Below are 27562 nucleotides of genomic sequence, written 5' to 3'. Positions count from 1 at the left end.
TCAGTGATAAGTAGCACCTGTGTAAGGTAGGCCAGTGCTTAGGAGCTTAGGCTTGGGAAATGGGTCTGGTGAGAGGTAGGAATGTGGGCCCTAATAGTGAGAGCCTACATCCTAGAGGGAAGGCGCAGACACAATTAGGGTGGCACTATGTAGAGAGTGAAGCAAAGGCAGAGAAGTTAGGATGGCTGAACGTCTTAAATAAAGGGTATGAGGGTATGTTTGAAGCCTTGGAGACTAGATGCTAATCTAATAGGATGTTGGAGTGTGTTTCACAGGTCTGTGACAGCACAAGAAAAACCCTGGAGTCAGGCATGCAAAGAGGTAATCGGTGTGGAAGTGAGGTGCCGCTTGTCAGCAGTATGGAGGGGGCCTGAGGAAGCCCAGGTGGAAATGTGGTTTTTGATGTAGGGGGGAGAGGAGTGACTGAGGGCTTTGTAGGTCACAGTGGGAATTTTAAACTTGACTCAGTAGGAGCCAGAGCACGAGTGTAGTGATTGGCAGAGCGGGTCAGCTTAGATAGAGCGGTGAGAGAGAAAATTCAGGTGGGCAGCATGTGTGATAGATTACAGAGTAATGTGTGATAGATTACAGAGTAATGTGTGATAGATTACAGAGTAATGTGTGATAGATTACAGAGTAATGTGTGATAGATTACAGAGTAATGTGTGATAGATTACAGAGTAATGTGTGATAGACTACAGAGTAATGTGTGATAGATTACAGAGTAATGTGTGATAGATTACAGAGGAATGTGTGATAGATTACAGAGGAATGTGTGATAGACTACAGAGGAATGTGTGATAGACTACAGAGGAATGTGTGATAGACTACAGAGTAATGTGTGATAGACTACAGAGTAATGTGTGATAGACTACAGAGGAATGTGTGATAGATTACAGAGGAATGTGTGATAGATTACAGAGGAATGTGTGATAGATTACAGAGGAATGTGTGATAGATTACAGAGGAATGTGTAATAGACTACAGAGGAATGTGTGATAGATTACAGAGGAATGTGTGATAGATTACAGAGGGGCGTTGTACGATATGGGAAGGCCAGAGAGAAGGACAAAATATTATTACGTCATTGTACACACAGATAGATATGGTGGTCCTGAAACAGCTAGAACGATATCTATTCCAGTCTTTATAGAAGATAATAAGGGGGAAAACCACCCAGCCATAGTGAACCAATTATTCCAAATAAATAATGAATTTGTTCACCTGCAGCAATTCTGATAAAGGGACAACGTGCAAATCCCACACAAACCAAAAGTTACTAATAGAGAATGTGCTGGTGAACAAATTTACTGGACCGCACCTGTCATTTAAACTGATTGATTTTGTTGATCACATACATATGTATAATATAATTTAATTCAGAAAATTGTCAGTACACAATATTATGATAAAAATATCCCCATATGCCCAAGGCTGTGATCATAATAATAGAATTACCGTATATTGCAATAATAATAATGTTATAGATTTGAGGCTTGTAAAAAGATCCAATATAAAGATATGCGTTTTGTTCACTTCTGTGGACTTTATTGAGCTTTTATCCAGCTTTCCTCTAATTTTCGGCTTCATAAAGTCCACAGAAGTGGATGAAACACTTTGCTGCTTCCTTTCTGGACCCTGAACTGACCAGCGTGTCAGTGTGACCGAACACTTGCTAAGTTGGAAACTGGGATCCCGACATCTACGCCGCTGCACATTGCCGTTTCCCCTCTGAACTGTGGGCTAATTTAGCGTGAGAGCGCGATTGAGCATCCACTGAGTGAGGAGCTAGGAACCGGATACCTGAATTGCGGTACACCTTGGACCTGTGATGGTCATGGACATGGGAGTCGGCAGCGCTTTACGACCACCGGCTGCCTGAGTGGCCAGGAGAGAGGGGTATTCTACCAACGCTATTTCTATATAAGGTACCGCACCCAGGGCCTAATTTAACAACGAACCTAATTACCAGCGGCATATTTTGTTTCGTATCGCAGTGATACAAATGAATATGCCACTGGTACTTATCATTACTTACTTCGGCGGCAAAATTAAGCGATGTCCTCCTCGTCGGCGAGGTACGCCGCTCTGCTGCTGCCAGCGACGGGCTACAAAACAATACTGGCCAAGCTACACGCTGTATACGGAACTACACCCGCTGATTCGATTTAGTACATAGTGCCTCATTATGGGCCTGATTCACCAGAGGACACTGGAGAAGAAATCATGCAGATTCCCGAAGATCAGGAATCTGCACATGCACTGTACGGGTCTGCAATGTCGCACGCAGTTCGGGAAGCAGACTGTGAGTGATCGACAGTCAGCTGCCATTTTGGGGCGGGGAGGGGGCGGTGATGTGCTCCATTTCCCAAAACAGAGGCATGTTGCTGCCGTTGGGGGGGAGTGGCGAGGCCAGCATCTCTGCCTACCATATTAGCAGCTGTGGACAATGCTTATATTTGCACTTTAACACACTGCTGCGGTCATCATCATTCAGCCGTTTGGACAATTATGGTTTGAGTTATTAAAAGCTGCTACATTCATCCATTTTTTTCAACACCTACTTAGATACAATATGACATTTGCTTCAATACGGATACTGTATCTGTTTACAAGCTTCAAATCTATAAAATTATTATTGTTCGATATACTATTTAGTTCTATTAGGATCACACCGTTGGGGGAATGAGGACATTTATATCATTAATTTGTGTACTGGCAATATGAATTACATTATATTTTACATATGTATGTGAATAACAATTAAATATATTAAATTACTGCTGCAGTACATTTAATTTGTCCACCAGCGCATATTCTGTTTTTTAACTATTAATGATAATCACCTATATTTTGTTCCTGACCCAAAAGCAGAAGTGTGAAGGGCTCCCCGTGCAGGGTCACTGATGAGCACCGCTTACAGCATAGTGATCACCATTCACAAGAATCTTGTTTATTATTTATTAATTTAGCACGTTTATGCTGTATAGTATTGTTTCCGTGTTTTACGGTTGAGAAGCCTGAGATGTCAGCCTGGTTCTTTACTGTCTCTGCTGTTACAGCTGCTGAGATAAGGATTAGAAATGTAATCTGATGATCAAATCTCTACATTGGTGACCTGCCACCTTTACAAATCCTGTGATTTAGAGGGGATATTCTTCCACAGGGAGCATGACAGTCTGTGGCTATTTGTTTTTTTATTTTTATTTATTTCTTTGTGTTCAAATTTATTTATATGTAGTTTACTGTCATTTACTGTAAACTATCATTTTGCTATTATTAAATGTTTTCATCAGAAACTTTTATATTGATTTGTTATTAAATAAAAATTAGGGCCTGATTCAGCAAGGATCACAATTGCAAAGCTGCACGCAGGCTATAGATAAATGATGTATGCACGCAGGCTATAGATAAATGATGTATGCACGCAGGCTATAGATAAATGATGTATGCACGCAGGCTATAGATATATGATGTATGCACGCAGGCTATAGATAAATGATGTATGCACGCAGGCTATAGATAAATGATGTATGCACGCAGGCTATAGATAAATGATGTATGCACGCAGGCTATAGATATATGATGTATGCACGCAGGCTATAGATATATGATGTATGCACGCAGGCAGCTTTGCAATTGCGATTCTTGCAGATATGGTAATGCACAGGAGGCATCATGCCTCCATCGGCATTACTTATACGAGCTACATTGGGGTCACGCAAGCCGGCCGCCGCAGATCAGAGGAAGAGGCCAGGAAATCTCCTTCTGCAGCAGATGGAGATCATGGTCTCCCCTCCCCCCTCCATCCCCCAACGGCGGTGACACGCCTACGTTTCGGGAAACTAAAGCTATCGCCGCCCCCTCCCAGCCCACAAACGGAAGCAGACTGTCAATAAATGACCGTCAGCGGGCGGGATCGCAGACCCATTCTGCACATGCGTTGAACGGGTCAGGCACCTGTGCAGATTCGCAATCATTGGAAATCTGCGTTCAGTGGTGCACTAGCGTGCATTGCTGAATAAGGCTCGAACTGTTTAAGTAAACATATTTAGCAACAGCAAATTTGTCATTACTTTTCACGTTTCCTTTCCCATGTAATAACATTTGGTAATGTTTTGATGAACTTTCACTGAGTAGCTGCAGACATTTTTTCCCTTGCAGTTCTGCAAAGCAGAATTACATTTCATCCATAGATGGTAATAGCTTAGTGCCAAATTAGCAGAAAAAATAGAGACTGCTTGCTTGGATTTTCTAAGCATTCACTTATGGTGAAAGTGTCTCTCTGACATCAGATAAACTTTCACTGGATTACTTGAGAGGAGATTTAGAAAATAATTGTCTGTGGTGAAAGAAAGTTTGTCATAATGGGTCCCTGACAGACATTTCAAGTTAATAAGACTCTTGAGTAAAAATGTTATTGCATTTATTTGATATAGTAGAGAAAAGTTTGACACTGTTGTACATTTAAAATACAATTTAATTTTCAAGAATTACTCACAATAGCACAAAGTTCCTTAGAGATTGAAGGCATGACTTTCACTAAAGCTTGCTGGGTAATATACTTGTGTGTGTGTGTGTGTGTGTGTGTATATGTATATACTGTATATGTGTGTGCGTTGACTTATGTAATATTGTTTTATTCTGTCTCAGAGTTTAGTGACAGCACAGAAGCTCTGAAAACAAAGATGTCAGAATTAAGGTTGTACTGTGACATCTTAGTCCAGCAAGTGAACAAAACAAAAGACACATCTATTATTAGTACATCTGAACCTCCGGTATGTACAGCTGAACCATATATGTAGTTTTATTGCTTGTATGTGTGTCATTATCACGGACTAAAATCAATGCACCCCCTTTTATAAGTCTACTATTTTAGGGCATTGGTGAACTGGAACTGTTAATAAGTAACCACTGCATTTAAAGGTCATAAACCTCACAGATCACACTACTCCTCCTGTTTGTGATGACAAAGGCACATTGAATTGCGTACACACACTTTATAAGCGGTTAGCTGCATACTTTGTGTTAGCAAAAAGGGGCGTGGTCTCATGCCCATAAAGCCACGCTACCTGTGACATTTTGGTCACGCCCCTGTTCTCATCACGCTGGGGGCTTGCCCAGTGATCTGGGAGCTGCTCGTCAGCCCCCAGCCTCTCCTGGCAGAGTCATTACTGCTACTCAGTGACACCCTCTGAGGGGTGACATCAAAATAGCAGATTGCAGATAGTGTCACCTGGTGTGGCCCGCACCCCCCCCTAGTGACGCCACTGGGCCATGTGTCAGAAATGATCTGGTTTTCACTCATTCCAGATATCACTGGTGTTTCCTGCATAAAGAGATAATGTTACTGTATTTTCCTACCTGTTATCCGGGTCCTGCATGGGTGTAGATATCCCTAGGATACTACTTTCCCTTTGTGTCTAATTATCAGCTGGATGCCCAGTAGGACAGCTGATCAGTGTATACATGTAAGTTGGGTGCTCTTGGCCTTCTAAGGACAGGTCCTGCAGTAATGGATGGCAACAAAATGACTAAGGATATCAACAAATTACAAGAGAAGCACTGGCTGAGGGCTCAGTCTCCGAAACAAGGAGCAAGTACCCCTAGGGGTACTCGTACCACATGTTGAGAACAGCTGATCTAGTAGATCCATTTTGCTAATCTCCTCCGCACGCCACAGGTGAGCAGTGCAAATTGCGGCTGGCGATTGGTCCATTTGAAAGTGGCAAAATGGAACTGATTTTCCAGCCCTGTGATAAATGGTGTACAGGCTCCTGCTAGGATGGGGCGATGCTTGGTCAAATTAATCTGTTAGATGTTAGTGCTGCTTTCCTGTTTGTTGATATGTAGCAGTAAACCTGTAACAAATTATCTTTCCTAAATAGCAATAGGAATTGTGGTTTTATTTCTCTTATAGGAGAAACTTGATATGGGGGCACTGTTGAAGTCTACGTGCAACACGTTCTTGAAAACCCTGGAAGAGTGTATGCATATTGCAAATAGCACCTTCACTTCTCACCCGGCTTATGCCACACCTCCAGGATCTCCCCACCTGTCCATCCTCAGGCCCAACAAGGTACATGTATGCTGATACTTACACACACCTGTATTAATTCCAGGCTGCATGTATAATAATATTACACCATAGGGGAAATACTGAAATTGGGCCTAATTCGGAGATGCACGCTAATGTGATCACAACTGCGATTTTGTACTCATCATTTCTGCAAAAAAATATGCTAATGTCTGCAAAGCTTACCCAAGCATAAGGACGCCCACTGCTGCCTTCTCATATGCGTACGACGTCGCTTACCTGCATAAATACTGGTAACATCGATGCACATCCAGCGGCCATTTTGGCCTTGCAGCAGTTCTGACCTGCCGCAGCCTTGGAAGCTTTTTTGACAGGCAGAGCTGTGTATGCAATCGCAGTGGATAATTTATGCACGCCCATGAAACGGCGTTCAAACAGGCAGGCACGCTCCTGTCTTTCAGACCACCCCCTGTCACCACCCCCAAACGCTGAGAACCTGTCACTCACTCAGCGATGGATTCCTCTGTGTGTCCGTAGTCGCAATGCGATCGCTGCACACACACAGTACACCTTATACACACACGTGTTTTGGGAAATAATCGATCGATCTGCACATGTAATAGCCTTTGCGTCCAGCTCTGAATCAGGCCCATTGCCTGGGAATACATTCATAGTCAGAGATAAAAAGCCTGGCTTAGTGATGCTGTGCCTCTGGTCCAATAGGCTGCAACCCATTTTTGAAAAAGAAAAAAGTAATAGCACTACAATAAATATACATGTTTATGTGGATTAATCCACTGGTCAGATATCTGTTCAAGTATCTGTTGGGTTACTTACAAAGTAAATACATTTCCCACGACAAATTCATAAAAAAAATGAACAAGAAATCAAAAGCTGTGAACACGAATGGCCGTTATTTTCACTTTATACCCAATACAATACTCCTTGGTCTTTCACTGGTGCATGTGGATGGTATGTAGTGCACACCAGGATGCATGCCTACTCTGCACCTCGGGAGACCCTCTGCAAACATGAAGTGGGTCTTGGTGTGCGGAGAGGTACAGAAGTCACCAGCCTTGCATTGTGTATAAGTATAGATGTTACATCAAAATCCAGCCTCCTATCACATTAGCGGTGACATTATCATCGTTTATAACTAGAAATGTCCATCTCCTCAAAAGTCTGTCCAACATGGAGACCCATAGTGAGTCCCAGTAAAAGTATAGGATGATATCCAAACAAAGACTCAAGTGCTTTTGCGTAGTAGAAATTATGGCCATCCCCCCCATAGATTACCCCCACCCTCCTTCCCTTTAAACATGTACATGTACCATGATCACCCCATTATCTCAATTCATTGTTCTTCTCCACATAAGGAAACCTAATATATGTCCTGGGAACTGGCAAAACCAGTGCACCTACTTTGCACTCTGTCCAGTTCCTCTGCCTGTGCAAACTTCTGCACCCCCATTAACACCACTATCTTACTCTATAAACCCATTGCAGCTGGGCTACAATTGGGCCTCCAAGCGTGTTCCATTTTGTATTGTATGTACTTCAAAGTATTGTAGATATCTTAACCACAAAAACACCGGCATACTGACCCCAAACACTTCCTTTTTTAATATCTAAGGTTATTTACTAAGAGAATGCTCAATAGTTCAAATTTCCACAAAAACATTTTTACCAATCATACAGTTTATTCATTAATTTCACTGATACCAGACCGATGAAGCTAAAGGCTAAGTGCATGGAAAGTTTGTGTTGATTTGCACCTTTAGCATTGTCAATGAACTACATATCCTAATACATCCCAGTTATCATTTGTTGGCGCATATACAAACCACATTTTGCTTAGTAAGGTGGGGTTACAATTTTTGTTACCACCTTTATTTTTTCTTCTTTCACAAGCTAGCGTGTAAGTACTACATGACTAATAACTGTATGCATTTGTTCCTACTTAATTAGGTTTGTCACAAAAGATGTTTGGTTCCACAGCCAATTATCTCTTTTATTATAAAGTCAAGATACTCCTAGGGATCACAAAACCTGCCATGCTGGATATGTTCTCACCCTGCTCTCCAGAAGTTATACAGGTTGAGTCTCCCATATCCAAGTATTCCGAAATACGGAATATTCCGAAATACGGAATAATTTTGGCAAGACTGAGATAATGAAACCTTTGATTTTTGATGGTTCAATGTACACAAACTTTGTCTAAGGCACAAATTATTAAAAATATTGTATAAAATTACATTCAGGCTGTGTGTATATGAAACATAAATAAATTTCACTTCTGTATACAAACTTAGCTTGAGCCACAAAAATATTGAAAATATTGTATAAAATTACCTGCAGGCTGTGTGTATAAGGTGTGTATATAACACATAAATGCATTCTGTGTGTATATTGGGGTCTCATTCCCAAGATATTTCATTATGATATGCAAATATTCCAAAATACGGAATATTCCATTATCCAAAATACCCCTGGTCCAAAGCATTTTGGATATGGGAGACTCAACCAGTAGTAGTTTATAAGCTATAGCTTGTTATTTTGTGTGACTCTTATAATGTATTTTTATTTCAGGTACGCCGTTCTACTTTATCTAGTCATATTACAGCACAAAGGTAAGTGTGTATTAGAGAGTTAATCTACTAGCAGAAGATAAACTTACAAAGTTCCAGTTTAATTACATGTAACACAATACTAAAAGATATTGCAATAATTAAAATGGTGAATACATAGTTCACATGGCATTAAAAAAATATCAAAATGAAATTAATTTAATTTATTATAATTAGGGATGTGCAGGCTCGGATTATCTCGGATTTTCCCGCCAAAAATCGGGTCTCAGAAAGAGGTAAAACGTCATCTTTCATGGACAAACCTCATCTTTCATGGACTGTTGTCCAGGAATGATGATGTTTGTCCATGAAAGATGACGTTTTGCCTATTTCTGAGACACGATTTTTTTGTGGGAAAATCCGAACTAGTCCGAACCTGCACATCCCTAATTATACTAGTACACATTAAAAACACTTTCCTAATACTTAGGTAACACAAATGATCATCATACATCGTAGTTTCTATTAGTAACAGCAAATTCTCCTTTTATCACAATCTTGATATCAGATTAGTTCTGTAGATAGGTAACAACAGTTCCATGGAGAAAGTGTTTGTATGATCTTGAAAATGTACAAAATTAGGCTTTTCCGGTCGTTGGTGAAGACCCTCATGGAACAAGTACAGATTAAAGTGAGGAAAATTGCAAAATAGAAACTAGACGAGGCTAGCTGATTAAGAAATAATGTAGTTGTACATAGGAACATGCCATAAGACTATAGCTACAAGGGCAGCACAAAGTGTTAAAATCTATAGGATTCAGCACAGCGTACACTTATAAAAAATGCAGCCTTTCCTGTATACACCTCCACTGATGGGCTTTGGATTGTAGCCCCGCCTCCAGTGCACCTGGCAGGCAGCAGTAAAATTGGTTCCTAGCCTTTAGCTCATCTAAGCACATTGCTGAAGGCTATTACTATCAACACATTTAAGACCTGATTCTGAGTTGGGCACTGCAGCATCCATATCTGCGTCATTTGCTGGTCTTGCATCTTCGACCTTATGCAAATACAACTACAAGTTGTGATCTGAATGTGCAAGGACAGACACCCACTTTGAGTGTCTTTAGATGCCACTATCAGTCGCAACATTGAAATTTGCTCCAGCCCCATGCTATGTGCAGATTCTCTGAGTATGGTGTCCAGTGTGAGCGATTTGTGCGTCTGAGTTTGCAATAATTTCAGCGACACTCACATAATACGCCCATAACACAGACCATCTCCGTGCATCCCCGTTCACCACCCAGAAACGCTAACACATTTTCAAGACATTTCTGAGAGCATGCGCAGTAGAAAAAACATGCTCAACTACATCCGACAGTCATTGCGTCCAATTCAGAATCACGCCCTTAGAACCACTCGTGATGGCCAGTCCACTTTAATCACACTCAGGGTTTCCTATTGGAGAGTGTGACTCTGATAGTAGTATAATGGGGCCCTTACAGCTGCATCTGATTTGCTGCAATTCCCCGATCAAACTACGCCTCGGGCCAGGGATCAGGGAAATCAAACGTGTTGCACCTACAACCATGCATTTGATTGTAGGTGAAGGAGGAAGTATCTGTGTGATTCTGGACTGTATCAGGCAGTTTTTCCTTTGTGAGTGACGTAGGCTGGAGTGTTATAGATTGCTTTTTAATTTTTATTTTTTTTTTAGTTTTACAGCACATAATTGTTTGTATTAATTTTGTAGGGGGTACCTGGGTTTACATGTTATCAATTTTTTTTGGTGAAGCACAGACAGGCGTGTAATTTGGAGGAGACGTGGGCTGGTGTGTAATAATATGGGGGCAATGTATGTTATCGATCTGTTAAATTTTTCATAAACCTTAAATCTATTTTATAACCCTTGTAGAAAGATGGAGCTAAACAACAACTATGAGAATGACTCTATAAAAAAGGAAACCAGGCATCACGACCATTCCGTTATTGAAAATGTCCGTGTTCTCGGAATGGAGATTTCGGAGACGGCCTCTGTGGCTTCCCAGAATAATGAAAAGTGCAAAGACCTAAGAAGTAAAGACCCGTGTATATATATGAAATTGTACTCACATTTTTTGCTTTTAGTACACTTTGGATACTAATACTGAGCAATGCTTGGAAAGGAAAAAATAAATATATTTTGGAAATTAGGTTGATAAGTTAATTCTACCACACAGGGGCTGATTCAGAGGTGCACACAGTTCGTGCGCAGCTACGATTTGTCACAGATTCGCATAGAAATGTCAGCTTGAGCATTCCTCTTGTGTACCTCGACAGACTAGGCAGACCCTGCGACAGCCACTTTGCAAATCTCAGCAATACTCAACTGCGCTGGTGCGTCTCATCACTCCACCATCGGTTGCAATACCGACTCCTTCAGCAGCCCCTTCCTGGTGCACAGCCTCCCTTGTAACTTTGTTAAAATATGGCCACTGTGGCTGCGGTGCTGCGAAAGAGAATGCAGTGCATGCCAAAACACACCCATGACACTCCCATGCCACCTCCTCTTTTTGCAATCACTTTAGGGCACATCCAAGTCTCCACCATGAAATGTCCATGGATTGGCGACGCCGTCTTAAAAAGATGTTGTACGCAAATGCGTATGCGTACGCCATTGCACACATTGGTTACCGCTTGCGCAGTAATGATTATATAAACTGTTAGCAAACATCGGTACTGTGTAAACCTCTGAATCTGGTCCATAGAGATTGGTTTGTCATGCATCCTGCCATTAATTAGGTTCACTCATATATTTGATTTAAAGCAAACCTCTGAACAAGTTTGAGAGAAGACATAGCAAAGTTTTAAACCACAAATAAAAATGTATACACAGATGTGTCCACATACAGTGCTGTGCAAAAGTTTTAGGCAAAAATGCTGCAAAGTAAGAATGCTTTCATAAATAGAAGTGTTAATAGTTTATTTTTATCAATTAACAAAATGCAAAGTGAATGAACAGAAGAGAAATCTAAATCAAATCAATATTTGGTGTGACCACCCTTTGCCTTCAAAACAGCATCAATTCTTCTAGGTACACTTGCACACCGTTTTTGAAAGAACTCGGCAGGGAGGTTGTTCCAAACATCTTGGAGAACTAACCACAGATCTTCTATGGATGTAGGCTTGCTCAAATCCTTATGTCTCTTCATGTAATCCCAGACAGATTCAATGAAGTTGAGATCAGGGCTCTGTGTGGGCCATATAATCACTTCCAGGACTCCTTGTTCTTCTTTACACTGAAGATCTTAATGACATTGGCTGTATGTTTGGGGTCGTTGTCCTGCTACAGAATAAATTTGGAGCCAATCAGACACCTCCCTGATGGTATTGCATGATGGATAAGTACTTGCCTGTATTTCTCAGCATTGAGGACACCATTAATTCTGACCAAATACCCAACTAAATTTGCAGAAATGCAGCCTCAAACTTGCAAGGAACCTCCACGATGCTTCACTGTCGCCTGCGAACAAACTGCCTTCTGTTACAGCCAAATATTTCAAGTTTTGACTCATCAGTCCAGAGCACCTGCTGCCATTTTTCTGCACCCCAGTTCCTAAGATTTCGAGCATAGTTTAGTAGCTTGGTCTTGCTTCCACATCAAAGGTGTGGCTTTTTGGCCGCAATTCTTCCATGAAGACCACTTCTGGCCAGACTTTTCTGAACAGTAGATGTATGTACCTGGGTCCCACTGGTTTCTGCCAGTTCTGAGCTGATGGCACTGTCCAATTTTGAAGGGAAGTAATCATCTGATACACTAAGTTTCCTTGGCCGACCACTGTTCCTACGGTCTTCAACATTGCCCATTTCGCCACAGCATGACGTGACTAGAAGGGCTAAACTTCACGGAAGTAAGATGTATGTGGACACATCTGTATTATAAGGAATGTTGTAAAGAAATCAGATTTGCATGGTCTATATAAAGCACTTATCTTGCAATCTTGATCCTTTATATTGCCACAATTCTATTGCCTGACTTCTTTATTGTATGGGGTACAGTGTTAATTTTGTCAAAGAAAATTTTGACTAAAAGTATTCATCGACGACATATTTTCTTTGTAGGACTAAATTGTGACGACAACGAAAATATAAATGTTTTAATAACGAAAATTCCGTCAAAATCTTTGTTCAATTTTAAATAAGGGACTAAGACTAAAACAACATTTTAAATCCTTGTCAAAATTAACACTGATACTATATATACTACTTTCGATTTTTGAAGAAGGGTTATTTAAAAAATTTAAATAACAAGTATGTGTTCTAGATATATGCATAAAATATATATGACCATAAAATATATATGACCTGTGTGAAGGAAATACAATTGTGTATTGCACTTGTTCTAACAAACTTAAGGCATTAATTTGTATATGATGTATAAGAGTACTATGATAAGTCAGTATGTAACACATTCTCACTCATTCTACTGAGCCTAGATTATTATTATTATCCTTTATATGGCGCCACAAAGGTTCCGCAGCGCCTTACACAGTACATAAATGAGCACACAAGAAAAACTGTTAATCGTAATACAAAACAATATAGGACAAGGACATGGTTTACATACATAGCTGCATAACACAAGCAGCAGGACATGAGCAACCAAATGTTAGGTGCCAATTGGGGAGTTAGGAGTAAATGATACTATAAGTAGGGGGAGGAGAAGCACGTGAGGGACGAGGGCCCTGCTCGTGAGAGCTTACATTCTAAAGGGGAGGGGCAGACAGACAGGGGCGACACAGATGGGGTAGATAGTGAGGAAGGAGCATGGAGCAGTGGGTTAGGATATGTGCTGTGGAATGGACCTGATATGTCAAAATTAAGTCCTTCATTCATCTATCTCTATGATAGAAAATAGATTTTGATTATGTGTTATTTACATGAGAGATGTACAAATAAAGTTGTAGCACTTTAATTATTGTGTGTTACATTTTAGCATCTAAATACATCCTGATAAAAAATGGATATATTATGGGACTGTCCCACTATCCTAATACAGTAGTGACTACTTTATCCCAGCTGCTGGGTGCTATGCCATGCTCCTGTGAGTGGGTGCATCTCACATGCTAGACCCACCCATAAAAGAGTGCAGCCATGCCCAGCATGCTGTGGTCCCACAGGATGTTGCTGTATCCGGGCCCAGAATTTCTCTTGGCAGCCCTGGAGGTGACAGGCAGAACCAGGTGGGCATAGTGGTGGGGTAGCAAGGCCATGGAGGGAGGGAGGTGGTTGAGAGTGGAGGAACAGGAAAGGTGGGGGAAAGAAGCAGAGGGTTGGAAAGCAGACTGATGAGAGAAAATAGGGGAAACAGCAAGTGGAGGAGACAAGAGGGGGAGGAAAGGGATGGATAAAGTAGAGGATTATGTGGGCACTGACTAAGGGGGGTGTTTGAAGTTAGAGTGTTCATGCTGTGGACGAGGTAATAAGTGAGATGAAACTATTAAACACATAGTTTACTTCAAATTCTCAAGGACATTTTAGAGAAAAGTTCTTCATTAAAATCCATTACAGTATCATTGAACTGTTTGCAAAAATTATGAATAAAACATTGACTAAAATTACACTAATGGAGCATACACACGGTCAGATTTGTCAGACTTGTCAGATTTGTCAGATGAACGACTGAACGATTTTATCAAAGTTTTGAACGATTGAACGATTTTTGACTGCATTAAAATGAATGGAATCGTCCAAGTCTGACTGCAAACCCATCAGATGTCAGATATCGTTATCTGACAAACGGGAACGCGCATCGTTGATCGTCCATCGTTCAGGCATGTCAGATATGAACGATTTTCCTTCAGATATGAACGACTGAACGATTTTTAAATCGTTATCGTTCATATCTGAAGGAAAAATCTGACCGTGTGTATGCACCATAAAATGAAAACTAAGGTCCACGAACTAAAACAAAGCAAAAGACTAAAATGTGACTATAAACTTTCTACAATTTTAAATAAGCGCATATAACTGAATGTAAAATTCTTGTCAAAGTTAACATTGATGTGCTGCAATATCAACATATATCACTCATCTAACATACAAAAATGAAATCAAATGTATTGCATCATCTCCAATGTTCCTTACATTTCCCTTTTCTTCCCCTTGCCGCTTTCTAATCCTCTTCCATCATCTCAGCATTCCTTCTCCATCTGCCTTACCTTAACTCCTTCATTACAGCTCTACAGTTATCATAAAATCACCAACCTACTGGGAAACCTCAAATCTTATTGAAATTCCAAAAACAATTCTAAATATACTTCCACTTTATTTACTCTCTCTATATTCCTGTTCTGAAATCTCCCTTATTTTTGTAACATTTTTAGGATTTATTTTTTTTTATGTTTGTAAAACAAAATGTGAAACCTTTCTTGCAGCCTCTGTGGGTGACCTGGATACAATTTCCTTACATACAGAGAGCTCGGATGTCTGTGACCTGAAAGATGAAGGGACAGGCGGCACACATGAAGAGTTACACGCAATATCTACCACAATGCAGCAAGACGAAGGTGGGGGAATTGTGGATGAAGGTGGAGGGATCAAAGCTGGAGATCTGCCTCAAACATTTTTCAGCACAATGAGTCACAGGTATTGTTAAAGGGTTCATTGTAATTCTATAACTTGTGTGTCATTGAAAGATTATTGCTAGGTTAGTTATCTTGCATTCAGTATTGACTGATTTTAATTGAAATGACTATGAACTACTGAACTATTCAGTATACGTCTTTTTATGTCTGTTCAAAAATGGAGGACAAAAGAAGGATGAAATAACAAAGTGATCACTTATTGATTAAAATGATTTGTCATATCTTAAATATTTTTCTTATAATATAAATAATATCCTTGGACTATAACATTTTCTTATTTAAAACTCTTGGAGTAGTTTAACATCATTTTTTTTTTTTCAGTTGTTTTATACAAGAGCTGCTGTATTGGACATTTATGGGTTTCCATCCAGGGAAACAGTGGTTTCACGAGGGATCTATTGAATGCTTTCTATTTCCATCTAGGAAAACAGTGGTGTCATGTGAGAGCTACTGTACTGAATAAATCCAGCTATGGAAACAGTGGTGTCACGTGGGAGCCATTGAATGCTTTCTGTATCCAGCTAGGGAAACAGTGGTGTCACGTGGGAGCTATTGAATGCTTTCTATATTCAGCTAGGGGAACAGTGGTGTCACGTGGGAACTATTGAATGGTTTCTGTTTCCATCTATGAAAATAGTGGTATCATGTGAGATCTACTGAATGCTTTCTATATCTAGCTAGGTAAACATTGATGTCACGTGGGTACTATTGAATGCTTTCTGTTAACATCTGGAAAAATAGTGGGATCTAATGAATGCTTTCTATATCTAGCTAGAGAAACAGTAATGTTACATGGGGGCTATTGAATACTTTCTATATCCAACTCTGGAAATAGTGGTGTCATGTGGGTGCTACTGAATGCTTTCTGTATCCATCTAGCAAAATAGTGTCACGTGGGATCTACTGAATGCCTTCTATAGCTAGCTAGGGAAACATTGATGTCACGTGGGAGCTACAGAATGCTTTTTTTATATCTCGCTAAGGAACTAGCTATGTCACGTGGGAACTATTGAATGCTTTCTGTTAACATCTAGGAAAATAGTGGTGTCACATGGGAGCTACTGAATTCTTTCTATTTCCAGCTAGGGAAACAGTGGTGTCACATGGGAACTATTGATTGCTTTCTATTTCCAGCTAGGGAAACAGTGGTGCCATGTGGGAGGTACTGAATGCTTGCTATATCCAGCTAGGGAAACAATGGTGTCACATGGGAGCTACTGAATGCTTTCTCTTAACATCTAGGAAAATAGTGGTGTCACATGGAAGATACTGAACTGTTCCCATTTCCAGCTAGGGAAACAGTGGTGCCATGTGGGAGGTACTGAATGCTTGCTATATCCAGCTAGGGAAACAGTGGTGTCACATGGGAGCTATACTGTCTTCTGGTTGACCAGATAACTCAAAAAGCATGTTGCTGCTGTTTGAGCTTTCTCGCCTGTCACCACCACCCCATTGTTTTGAGCGGGTTTGCAGCAGTTTCAAATCCGCTGCAATAAATCTGGGGTTTCTATACTTGTAATGGTTTCTTTCCCAACGGTCAGTGTGTCACCCATCCCCAGGGTGCAAAAACAGATGTCAGTGTGCTCTTACTGTCCTGCTAATCTTACAGTCAGTATAATGGTCACGAATAGCAGTGTGTGTTTTATGATTATTTCAGATTCAGTGATATTGTATATGAAGGTGAAGAGGGAATACCAACAGAATTTTTCCTAGATTCCTGCTATGCAGTAGTGCCTATTTTGGGTATGTATATGTTCTTTACAGTTCAATATACATAGTTTAATACCAGCTTTGTATGCTTAAATGTCCTATAATTGCCTTCTTGAGAATCAATCAAATTGATTAGTGAGCAGTTTTATGACTTACTGCATGTTACATGCTTGGTCTATACTATAGTAAAAGGATAAAGCATCACTCACACTTGCAAAATATGTTTTCTACTAAATAATGTTGTCTGTTTAAAGTACAGCCAAGTCCAAAATCTGATATGCTTATACTCAAACATTTAAAGCATTTTATTTAGTATCCTTACTGCTTAATCAAAATGTCTCAGGAGGCAGGTAAATCATTAGTGATTTAGATAGAGTGTTTGAGGTTGTTAGTTGTTGAATGAGTTGAGAGAAAATATTGTGATTGAACTGTCAGCATTTTCTTTGTCTTCCTATAGACAAGCTTGGGTCCACAGTATTTGCACCTGTAAAAATGGATTTTGTTGGGAACATAAAGGTAAGTTATGAACTTCTGTTAAGAATCTACATGTTCACACCCTATACAAATGCTTGGACGTTCATGCATTTTATTGAAATAGAATTCCAAAATAGGTGTTCCTTGTTATGTGTATTTGGCATTTGTAATACAAGGTTGACAACATTTGTTTATAATTTAAAAGCCTTGGTGTTCAGCTCTAACTGTGCACCAGAGTAGGAGGGGCTAGTGGAGCGTTCGCCGTAGGTTAAAGGGGACTGGACTGTACCCTTTGCCTATTTTATTTTGAATATATATTTATTTCTTTTTATTTATCTTGTTTTTTTATACCATTGACCAGACTGTAAAATTTTGTTCAGAGGTTCCCATTTATCCACTTTGTGCAGTCACATTTTGGGAAATGACCCTGTTCAGTTATCCTTTTTCTACTTCAGCGAGGTTGAGGGCTCAACTGGAAAGCTTATTGTGGAACTGCAAAAATATAATATTATGGTCCTACCTGTAATCACCCTCTAAAGTCAAATAAACATTAATTATTTTATTTTTTTTGCTAAATATTGCTTGCTCCAGCTTCTGTCTTTAATTAATGATGAGAACTGGGGACATCAGTTGAACATTTTTAGTACATGGGATTTTACACACTTATTAATATGCTTACCTGTATTACTGTATATGCAGCGTGATGTTAAAAAAACATCCCTTTGAAAGTATGGCAAGAATCCTGAAAATGCACCTCCTGAGCGACTGTAAAAGAGCACCCTTTTTGTGGAGAGCTAGCAAGGAAACTAGCCCGTAAATGTGCACTTTCTATACCTTGAATCTCATTTAAGTATCTATTTTGCTTGTGGTGTGTGCTCAGCCCGCAGTTAGCTAGGAACGCCCCATTTCCCGCCTAGCAGCTCCCAGCAGAACATGCTAAAGTTATATCCTCCACAGAGGCCACCCACTTTTCTCACAGATCTACCCACTTTCCATGAAAATAGGCACATTTGCCCAAAAAAGGGACAGATCACTTAACAGCACTGACACAATTTTACACATTTATGTGTCTAGCTATAGTACATATTCCACTTTATTGCTTGGTTATTTTTGCTTTATAGATTTTGAATCCTGTTTATTTCTTTTTACATATAAATGTTTAAATCAATGAACATTTGTTTCAAACATACTGCAAATGGCAATAATTGTTTGTAAATAATATAATAATGTTACATTTCTTCTTCGGGGTCCACGGGGTCCACAGCCATTACGTTGGGGTATGAATCCTGGTCACCAAACAGTTAACACAAACAAGCTCTCTGCTCCCAGGATGCATCGGGGTTCCTCCACATATACCCCACCCCCTGCCTCAGGTAGCCAGTTCTTCCTGTTTGGTGTGCTCACCACATAGGCAGTGGGACTGCTGGAAGCAGTCCTACAAACGAGTAACTAAAAAAAAAAAAAAATGTGTTTTACTCTCTATCTCAGCGGGTGGTCTGAGCTGTCCTGGAAGCAGCCTCGCACCTGATTGGAGGCGCACCGGCCACACGCTGCAACTACCTCCTCCGGCGCCGCACCGCTAGCCTTGGCAGGTCCATGGCTGCGGATTCGGCAGGGGCTCTCAGGCCCTGGACCGCAACCGGATCAAGGGGATGGCAGGTAAGCAGGTGGTTGCGGCGGCCGCTGACGCCGGGACCACATGGCGGTCTGGCCTCCGGCGGTGAGACTGACCAGAGGTGTGCTGCAGTCAGGAGGCATACGGCTTGTCTCCTAGCCTAGACCGCCGGGATATGATGTTCCTGACCAGCCGGGGCTTGTGGCAGCGGCCCAGTGGAGGTACGCTTCCCCGGCGGCCCCTCCCCCAATCCACAATCCACACGCTAGTTCAGTCCTCTGGCGCAGTGATTGTGGATTGCTCCTCCCAGCCTCCACATAGGGCAGCCAGAGTGTATGTCAGTTGATCTCTGAACGCTGCTCCTACAGGATGCTGGGCAGTCTCCCTGTATACCTTGCCTACTGCTGGTTCAGGTTTTCACAGGGCTCTATCCTACCGAAGCCTAGGCTGATGGTGGTAGTAAGAGCTTATATGCATATGACTTGCAGAGTGTTTATGCATGACATGTGATTGTTGTTTTATGGATACTGTTTCTTAGGTGAAAGCAGGGGCGTATCTTCCTATTGGCATAGATGGCCCTCGCCAGGGGCGACGGCTGAGGGGGGGCGCCGTTGCCGACAGCTGCCATTTATGATCTCTGGTCTCCTGTCTCCTCTAACCAGTGTCCCGCAGTCAGCCATCATTAGCAAAGGATCCCTGGTCTCCTTTTGTCTCCTACATTCTGCTCTGCTCTGTCCTCCATTGGCACTAATGTGTATTAGGCTTCTTATATGTCCCTTCATATCAGAAACATTTAAAATTAGAGAGACTACATTTTTTTTTTTTTACTTAATATATCTCTTCCCCCACAATACCCATCATACACCAATCACCACTCACTGATTCCCATATGTCAATCATGCAGGAGAAGAGGGCCATATCAATCACAAAGCTCTATTCGCAAGGTAATTTGCATATATGCAAATTACCTTGCCCACAATGCATCTAGTTTTGTTATTGATACCCTCTTTTCCTGTGTTGCTGACATAGAAATTAATAAACAGTGCTTTGCATGTAGTGTTATAACTGAAAAAAATATAAATATGTATGTATGTGTATATATATATATATATATATATATATATATATATACATATTTTTTTTTTTGTCTCCCTATTTCTGCAAGCGTGTAAATTGAACTACCCCCAGAGTAAGTACAGTAAATTTATTTTTCTTCAGTTTGTGGAACTTGCTATGATCCTTGTAGGTTGTGGATACTTCCATGTTGGGGAATAAGACAAGCTCCTTATGGACGGTTTTTATTCTTATGTGGGTTATAGGAAAGGACCATTGTGGGCTGTCATCCTAGTGAATTATAAGGTGGAGTTGTTAAAAAGCATAATGCAGTATAGATAGCTGTATTTGAATATATGTAAATTATTTTACCCATAATGCATTTTGTTTGTTTTTGGCGCAATGTTTTCAATCTTTTCCAGTGTGTTTTTTGCATAAATAAATTAATAAATAGTGGGTTGCAATAGATTAAGTTCTATAAAAGATATATATATATATTCTCCCTATTTCTACAGGTGTGTCTAAAGGTGCGTACACACTGGGCGATAAAGTGGACGATATCGTTCAGTTGTCCACTTTATCGTCCATTTTTAAGCCCAAAAAGAAGAACGATAATGACGACGCGCGTTCCCGCGGGTCGTTCGTCATCATCGTTCATCGGGCTGACATGCAGGCCAACCTGACGATCTCGTCAGGTTGTTGCATGTCAGGGAATTGGGGAGAGAGCCCGGCGCTGAACGATATCGTTAATGATATCGTTCAGCGGCTGTGCTCAATGTCATAAACAACATTGAGCACACCCTGCCGGGGACACACTAGACGATATCGCTCAGGGAGCATATCGTCTAGTGTGTATGCACCTTTAGTTTTTTTTGTACCAGTAGAAACAGTCATTGGAGGGGGGCGCCAGTCCCTTGGTTTGTCAGGGGCGCTCGGACCCCTAGATACACCACTGGATGAAAGAACTGTGACTCCTGTAAATTATCACTGTCTTTTCCCTTAACCCTTTCCTAGTGTTCCCTCTAGCTCTGGCGGCAGGCAGGGCGCCGGAGCTAGAGAGGGCATGCCTGTGCGCGCCCCGAAGGCGCGCGCGCGGCCGAGGAGGGGGCGTGGCCATCGGAAAAGGGGGCGTGTCTATAAGACGCGTCCCCTTTTCGTCACTCTTGGGGGCGTGCCCGGCACTTAAGGACATGCCGGGCAGCCCACAAGCCCTGCAGACAGGGAGAATAGATGCCGGGCGCATGCGCCCGGCGTCTATTCTCCGGCGGTGACCGGGTCACCGCATGTTTCTCCACCCGCGGGACGCTGCGTCCCGCCGGTGAGAACGGCTCCCGCAGGCTGTTAGGGCAGGGCGCTTTTTGCCCTCCTGGAGGGCAGGGTGCTTTTTGCCCTCCAGAAGGAGGGCAGGGCGCCGCGCCCTGCTAAAACAGCCTAGCGGGAACGCTACTTTCCTACGGGTGTGTGGGTAGTCAGGGTGAAACAAAATCGCATGTGTACTCAGAACTTGTCATTATTATGTCTCAGAGTCTGAAGGACAGGCTGCTAAAGTCCCTGTGCTGGGGGGTTTTCCCCACAGGATTTCATACAATCTGATTATGTGGTTACTGTGTCAAGTAGACAAACCTCCCAGCTTCTGGATAGGAACTCCCTTGGGTTTCCTTTTCCCAGATTATGGACCAAAATACCTTGCTTAGTGGCAGGCTCAATTATCCTATTGAGCTGGTGTGCTTTTTTGATTAAGAGCCTATGGCAAATATACTGCTTAAATGCGTTAAGTTTTGCTGAGTTATGCTGCCTTTGTTTCTGGAAAGACTATGGCCCTCATTCAGAGCCGCACGTTAACAACAGTACGCTCGTTGCGTTCCGATGTTGACTAACCGCGCATGCGTCGGTGTTACACCGCGCATGTGCGTACGGCAGATTGCGAGCTTTTTTTCTCTCGTTCCTAAAATAGCGTACAGGAAGTGACATGTCAAATGTGATTGACAGAACAGGGCGTTTTTGGGTGTTGACGGGGGTGGAGATGAAAAAACGCAGGCGTGGCGAGGCGTTTTTGGGGCGTACATACATTAGCAGATGCGAACGTCAAATGTGTTCGGACCGTCTCATACGTCACTGAAACATCCGCTTTCCCTTCAAAATGCTCGCACAGCTTAGGGTCAGGATTACTCGACCACATTGGCGATGGCCTTCTCCTCCGTCCCGGGACTCCACGATGGTGCAGCGATTAATCGTGGCTGGTCAGTAAAGTAATTAGTGTTGGATTGAAATCCGGCTTGGTATGTGTTTGGAAAGCAGTTTATTGGGATAGCACAAAAGCGTACGCAGGTGGAAATCAGAGCTGCTAATGTCAGGATTACATAATCAATTAGCGTACATTTTTGGGCTTTTATTTTGGCCACAATTTGGTGGTTATGGCCTATTGTAACAATAATGTCATCATCTTTTAATTAGCTCCCCTTTTTTTTTGTTTACTGTGGAATTTGCATCGCTATGTGTTTTTTTAAACGTTCCTTAAAGAGGCCTTTTTTTTTTAAAAAGAGGGTCAGTTTTTGCGTTTAAGGCCAGGATTAAATGTAACCCATTTGTACAATAATGTCACAATACAATGTCAGTGTTTTGTTTTTAATTTATTGTTTACACACAAACAAATTGGCATAATATTGTATTGCCTTTTTTTGTGGCCAAGATATTTGATCAAAAAAAAAAAAAAACATAACTACTAACATAAGCGTAAATACAAAATTTAAAAACATTTCACAAGAAAGGAGAGGGAAGTTTTGACCAGAAAGGAATATGAGCCAAGCACAGAAGGAAAGTGGGAAAAGTCGCCATTGCTGTCACCGTTTTCTCGCCCGTTTGGCTGGGTGAGGGTGGGCGCCAGACCGGGTCCGGGATGCCATCGGGCTGGCCTGTCCAGAGGCAGATGTTGTGGCCTCTGGACTAGGCACAGGGCTAGGCACATTTGGAGGATTGCCTGATGTTGTGCCAGAGGTAGAGGATCTGGATGTTCCGGCAGGAAGGGAGGTCGGCTCCACCATGTGCTGGCGAACGAGCTGCTCCAGGGCATCGGCGATGCGGATGTTGGCCCTGGTATTTTCCGCCAGGGCCTGAGCAATGGTCACGTTGGCCGCAGCATTTTGCTCCAGGGCCTCAGCCACCCGTATCAGACTGGCGTCCATCCTCTGCAGAATCTCCGTATGGCAATCCGATTTAAAATTGAGTTCTGTGAGGAGGCCCACTGCCTGCGAGGGGGCACGCCCTGGACTGGCTTCTGCAGGGTCCTCAGCCGGATGTACTGGTTCCTCCCCTGCAGAGTCAGCAGAAATTCTGCGGCCAAGGCTCCCCTCTGGAGCAGACTCATCCGCCTCTGTCTCTGTTAGGAAATTGGAGAAAAGACTCACATTAGAATCTACATATTGGCACAATAGCATTTCTGAGTTGGTGACATCACAAGACTTACCTTGGCCAACATGAGGAGCCGCAAAGTCTGGCATGTCCGTATCCATGTTGGACACGCCAAACACCTCCACAGCCTGCACACACCCCTGTGCCATCTCTTCTAAGTCTGTCAACTCCAATGACACAGGGGTGGGACCCCCACCTGTCCCCCTTGCATGCCTAGCCCTGTCGGCAAGTTTTTGTTTTAGACGATATTTGAAGTCTGCCCATCTGTGGAATGAATTTGGAACCATTATCCTTTTTTTTACAATGGGGTTTGTTTATAGGATGGGAAAGTGTTTACTTACCGCCGTTTGACATCCCGGGCTAGACGGACATAATCACCCACCCTATTGACAGCAACGGCGACCTCCTCCCACATTCTCCACTTCTGGCTTTGGCTCATATTCCTGGCTGCCTGGGGCAGGATGTCAACGCACTTCTGGATCAAAACCTCCATCTCCTTGCTTGTGAAATGTGGCTGCCTTTTTTTTTTTGCAGCTTTGGCGGGTTGACTGGGGCCAGCAGTCTCTTCCATGTCATCCTCCTCACCTATTTGGGTAAATATGCAGATTTAGCCACTTCACAACTTGCACAATATTATGTTTTAAAATACTCATTGACACAAAATGCATGAAGGCCTTACCGCCGCAATTTTGACCATTGTTTCCCTGGTTTGAAGCCATGTCTCTGCTTCCAGCATGAAATCATCCAGAAATTCTATGTGATTTCGTGACGTATTTATACATGCGTCGTTAGTTTGCGGCCGCATCATTGATTGTGCGTCCCTATGATTCATCCTTAATTTGTGCGGGAAAATAAACACTATTTATGGCTTGGTGTGTGTGGATTCGAGGTGGGGTTGTTGGAGTGTTGTCGGTTAAGTGGTTTGGATTTGGTTGGTTGGTTGCGTTTGGAGGATTTTGGAGAGTTGTTTTTTTGTTTGTTTTTGCTACATTTCTTTGGTTTTTCCGTTCGCATTTTTTTCATTTTTTCAACATCCTTTCCTGATTTGGTAAGTTTTGTGCATTCAAATTTGTGGCCAATTGGTGTATTCTTCTGTTTTGTGGTTAGTTAATTTGTTTAACACTCATTTCATCTTTTTTAGTTTTTTTTTGTTTTCGGACCCAAAGAAGTTTTTTGAGGACATCTTATATATTCGAGTTGGGTAAGTCCATTTTTTGTCTTGCATTTGCGAATGAATTACGGCATTTTTGACTGTTGGTGTAGCGCCTTGCATTTGCGAATGAATTACTGCATTTTTGACTGTTGGTGTAGTGACTTGCATTTGCGAATAATTTACCGCATTTTTGACTGTTGGTGTAGTGACTTGCATTTGCGAATAATTTACCGCATTTTTGACTGTTGGTGTAGTGACTTGCATTTGCGAATAATTTACCGCATTTTTGACTGTTGGTGTAGTGACTTGCATTTGCGAATAATTTACCGCATTTTTGACGGCTTATTCATCATATAATCCAGTTTTGCTTTTCCCTTTTCCATTTTTTGGGTCCATTTGAACCCTATTTGACGTACGGTGTGCAATGTAGTTTTCATCGATGGCCAAATGTGTTTTTCCGCTATTTTCTGTGTTGGCTTGCAACAATTTTTAAACAAAAAAAACACCCTCTAAATTTTTGAAGTCTCATTGTTGCCTTTTTTACAGTTTATACGTATCATGACAATACCCCGGCATGTAAGCAGCTATGGATGGTATCAGAAAGCTAAGTTGTTTTTTCTTACTTTTGGGGTGGGTCAAAAGCCTTACATTGTAAACTTTGAATTTCAGGTAGATCTGGGGCGAATTGTTCTGGCCCTGCTCCCGGAAGACGACCAACCTCAAACTCGTCCCAGGCGTAGGCATCGTAGGCATGCAAGGCCCCAGATATTTCGAACACGTGTCACCCTTTTTGGAATGCCCGATGATGAGGTTTTAAGACGCTACCGTCTACCTCCCAAAATCATCATAGACACTCTCTCATTAATAGAAAGTGATCTTGAGCGGCAAATTGACAGTCCAACAGCAATACCACCACTGACGCAATTTATGGCGGTGTGACATTTCTGTGCCTCAGGATCGTTTCAAACAACGGTGGGAATAGTGGCGGGCATCTCCCAATCCTCCTTTTCCCGGATCCTGAGGGCAGTGATGGAGGCACTTTTCAAGCACCTCCATCATTTTATTAAAATGCCTTTGGATATGGGTGCCCTTAGTGTGGCCAAGGCCAATTTTTACCAAATAGCTGGCTTCCCACACATCATAGGGGTTGTGGATGGTACTCACATACCACTTCAGCCTCCAGCACGGCTGGAGGCAATATTTAGAAACAGGAAACACTATCACTCCCTGAATGTAATGGTGGTATGTGATGCCTCCCTCCAGATCCTGTCCCTGAATGCTAAATTACCAGGAAGTGCACATGACTCCTTCGTCATCCGGCAATCAGGGATATGGCAGAAATTAACCAACCTACAAGCTGGTGATGCGTGGCTTCTGGGTAAGTGGAGACCTTTAGTACATAACAATGTTAAGCTTGATACACAGTGTTCCTGATGTGGTCTATTTTTGTTCACAGGAGACAGTGGATACCCTTGCATGTCCTGGCTGCTCACTCCTTATTTGGCTCCCACACCAGGGCCACAAAGTGCGTATAATTCCGCACTTACAGCCACCAGGCAAGTGGTGGAGCGCTGTATCGGCCTTTTAAAAGGCCGATTCAGATGCCTCCACCGCTCTGGTGGCGAGCTCATGTATGTGCCGGATATGGTGTCTAAAATTGTGGTCCTGTGTGGGATATTTCACAACATTGCCATAAGGAGTGGTGTCCCAATGCAGCGAGAGGATGCCTTACCTGAGGATGGCCCCCCCGAGGTTGGTCGAAGGTCAGTATGTGGGGGGGCCATACGCGATGATGTGGTGGCCAGATTTTTTAGGTAAGTTTGTTCAAAACTCCAGTGTTTATACCTAATGTGTTTGTTTTTTTTGGCAAACATCTAATTTTTTTTTAATTTTCTCACCATCTTCTGTTTGTTCACATAATCTTTGGCACTCCAACGCTCACTACTTCCTGCTACCCTTACCAAACCTGGATCTGGTCCTTTTGGGCATATATTCTGGAACCCATATCGCAACGCCATGTTTGTGGAATCATGTTGGCATGGTCCTTCGTCAACCAGTTCTTGATTTTGTGTTTTTATTTATTTTTTTCTTGGTATGTGTTGTATTTGAATTTATCACTGTGTTTTTTTTTTGGGAGTGACCACTTTGTTTTCTCTGTTATGTGGTGAATAAATGTTTGAAGAGTGAAATGGTCTTCCTTTTTTGGGACGTTAACAGCAAGTGTAACCAGGTTAACACAAGTTACATTTGACTAAGGGGTAAACCAGTACTGACGCCAGTTGAGCAAAACTGAAATATGTTTTCAGCTTTCCAATCCACACCAAAAGGAAGCCTGGCCCAACCTTGGGATTTGTAAGATTGGCCTAAGCAGCTTGCGCACCAAGTAGGAACCTGGAAAATGTAGAAATCTGAAATTGACACTACACCCAAAAAGGGAAATTACATTGTTACTGTTATGTGTTTCTGGTGTCTGTTTGACATACAAAGACAAAACACAATCTAACTTTTAAAAAAGGGAAATCCTTGCAGGAACTTATGTCAGGCTAAACTATCTTGGTTTTGGTTTTTAAAAATGAGCCACAACGTATATTTGTCTTTAAAAATTTATTTGGCAAATACAACAAAAAAAAAAAAAACTAATGCCGAAGGAGGCCAGACAGCCGGTCGAGGGCCACCAGAAGGCCGATTACATGGTGGCGCATCTGCCCCACAACATCCGCCACCTCTTGCCGACGCCTCTGTTCCTCTGTGGGTGAGAAAAGTGTGTGGGTTAATACAACAATAGGGACTCCACAGAAAAACATAAAAAAAAAAAAAAATCACTCCTAAACCCAAAAACATAAATAAAAAGGGTGGGCTGGCAAAAATACAAAGTACAAATTCCCACAGGTATGATATGTGTATGCTTAAATCACCAGGAAG

General features: G+C 41.9%; 1 protein-coding gene across 4 annotated transcripts in view; it reads left to right on the top strand.

Annotated features, from left to right (window-relative positions):
- PLEKHA8 (pleckstrin homology domain containing A8) overlaps positions 1–27562 on the top strand; it is a 69899-nt gene that overhangs the window by 17793 nt on the left and 24544 nt on the right. For all 4 annotated transcript variants that reach the window (XM_088445455.1, XM_088445458.1, XM_088445454.1 and 1 more), the window contains 7 exons: positions 4654–4778; positions 5921–6079; positions 8627–8667; positions 10517–10677; positions 15018–15228; positions 16885–16970; positions 17395–17453. In XM_088445455.1, coding sequence (XP_088301581.1) covers positions 4654–4778; positions 5921–6079; positions 8627–8667; positions 10517–10677; positions 15018–15228; positions 16885–16970; positions 17395–17453 — 842 coding nt within the window. The remainder of the gene's footprint in view (positions 1–4653; positions 4779–5920; positions 6080–8626; positions 8668–10516; positions 10678–15017; positions 15229–16884; positions 16971–17394; positions 17454–27562) is intronic.

Source organism: Taudactylus pleione, unplaced genomic scaffold (assembly GCF_031769625.1).
Source record: "Taudactylus pleione unplaced genomic scaffold, aTauple2 ptg000380l, whole genome shotgun sequence".
Lineage (NCBI taxonomy): Eukaryota > Metazoa > Chordata > Amphibia > Anura > Myobatrachidae > Taudactylus > Taudactylus pleione.
Note: the sequence above shows the minus strand (reverse complement) of the source record. Positions and strands in the feature narration are given on the sequence as shown.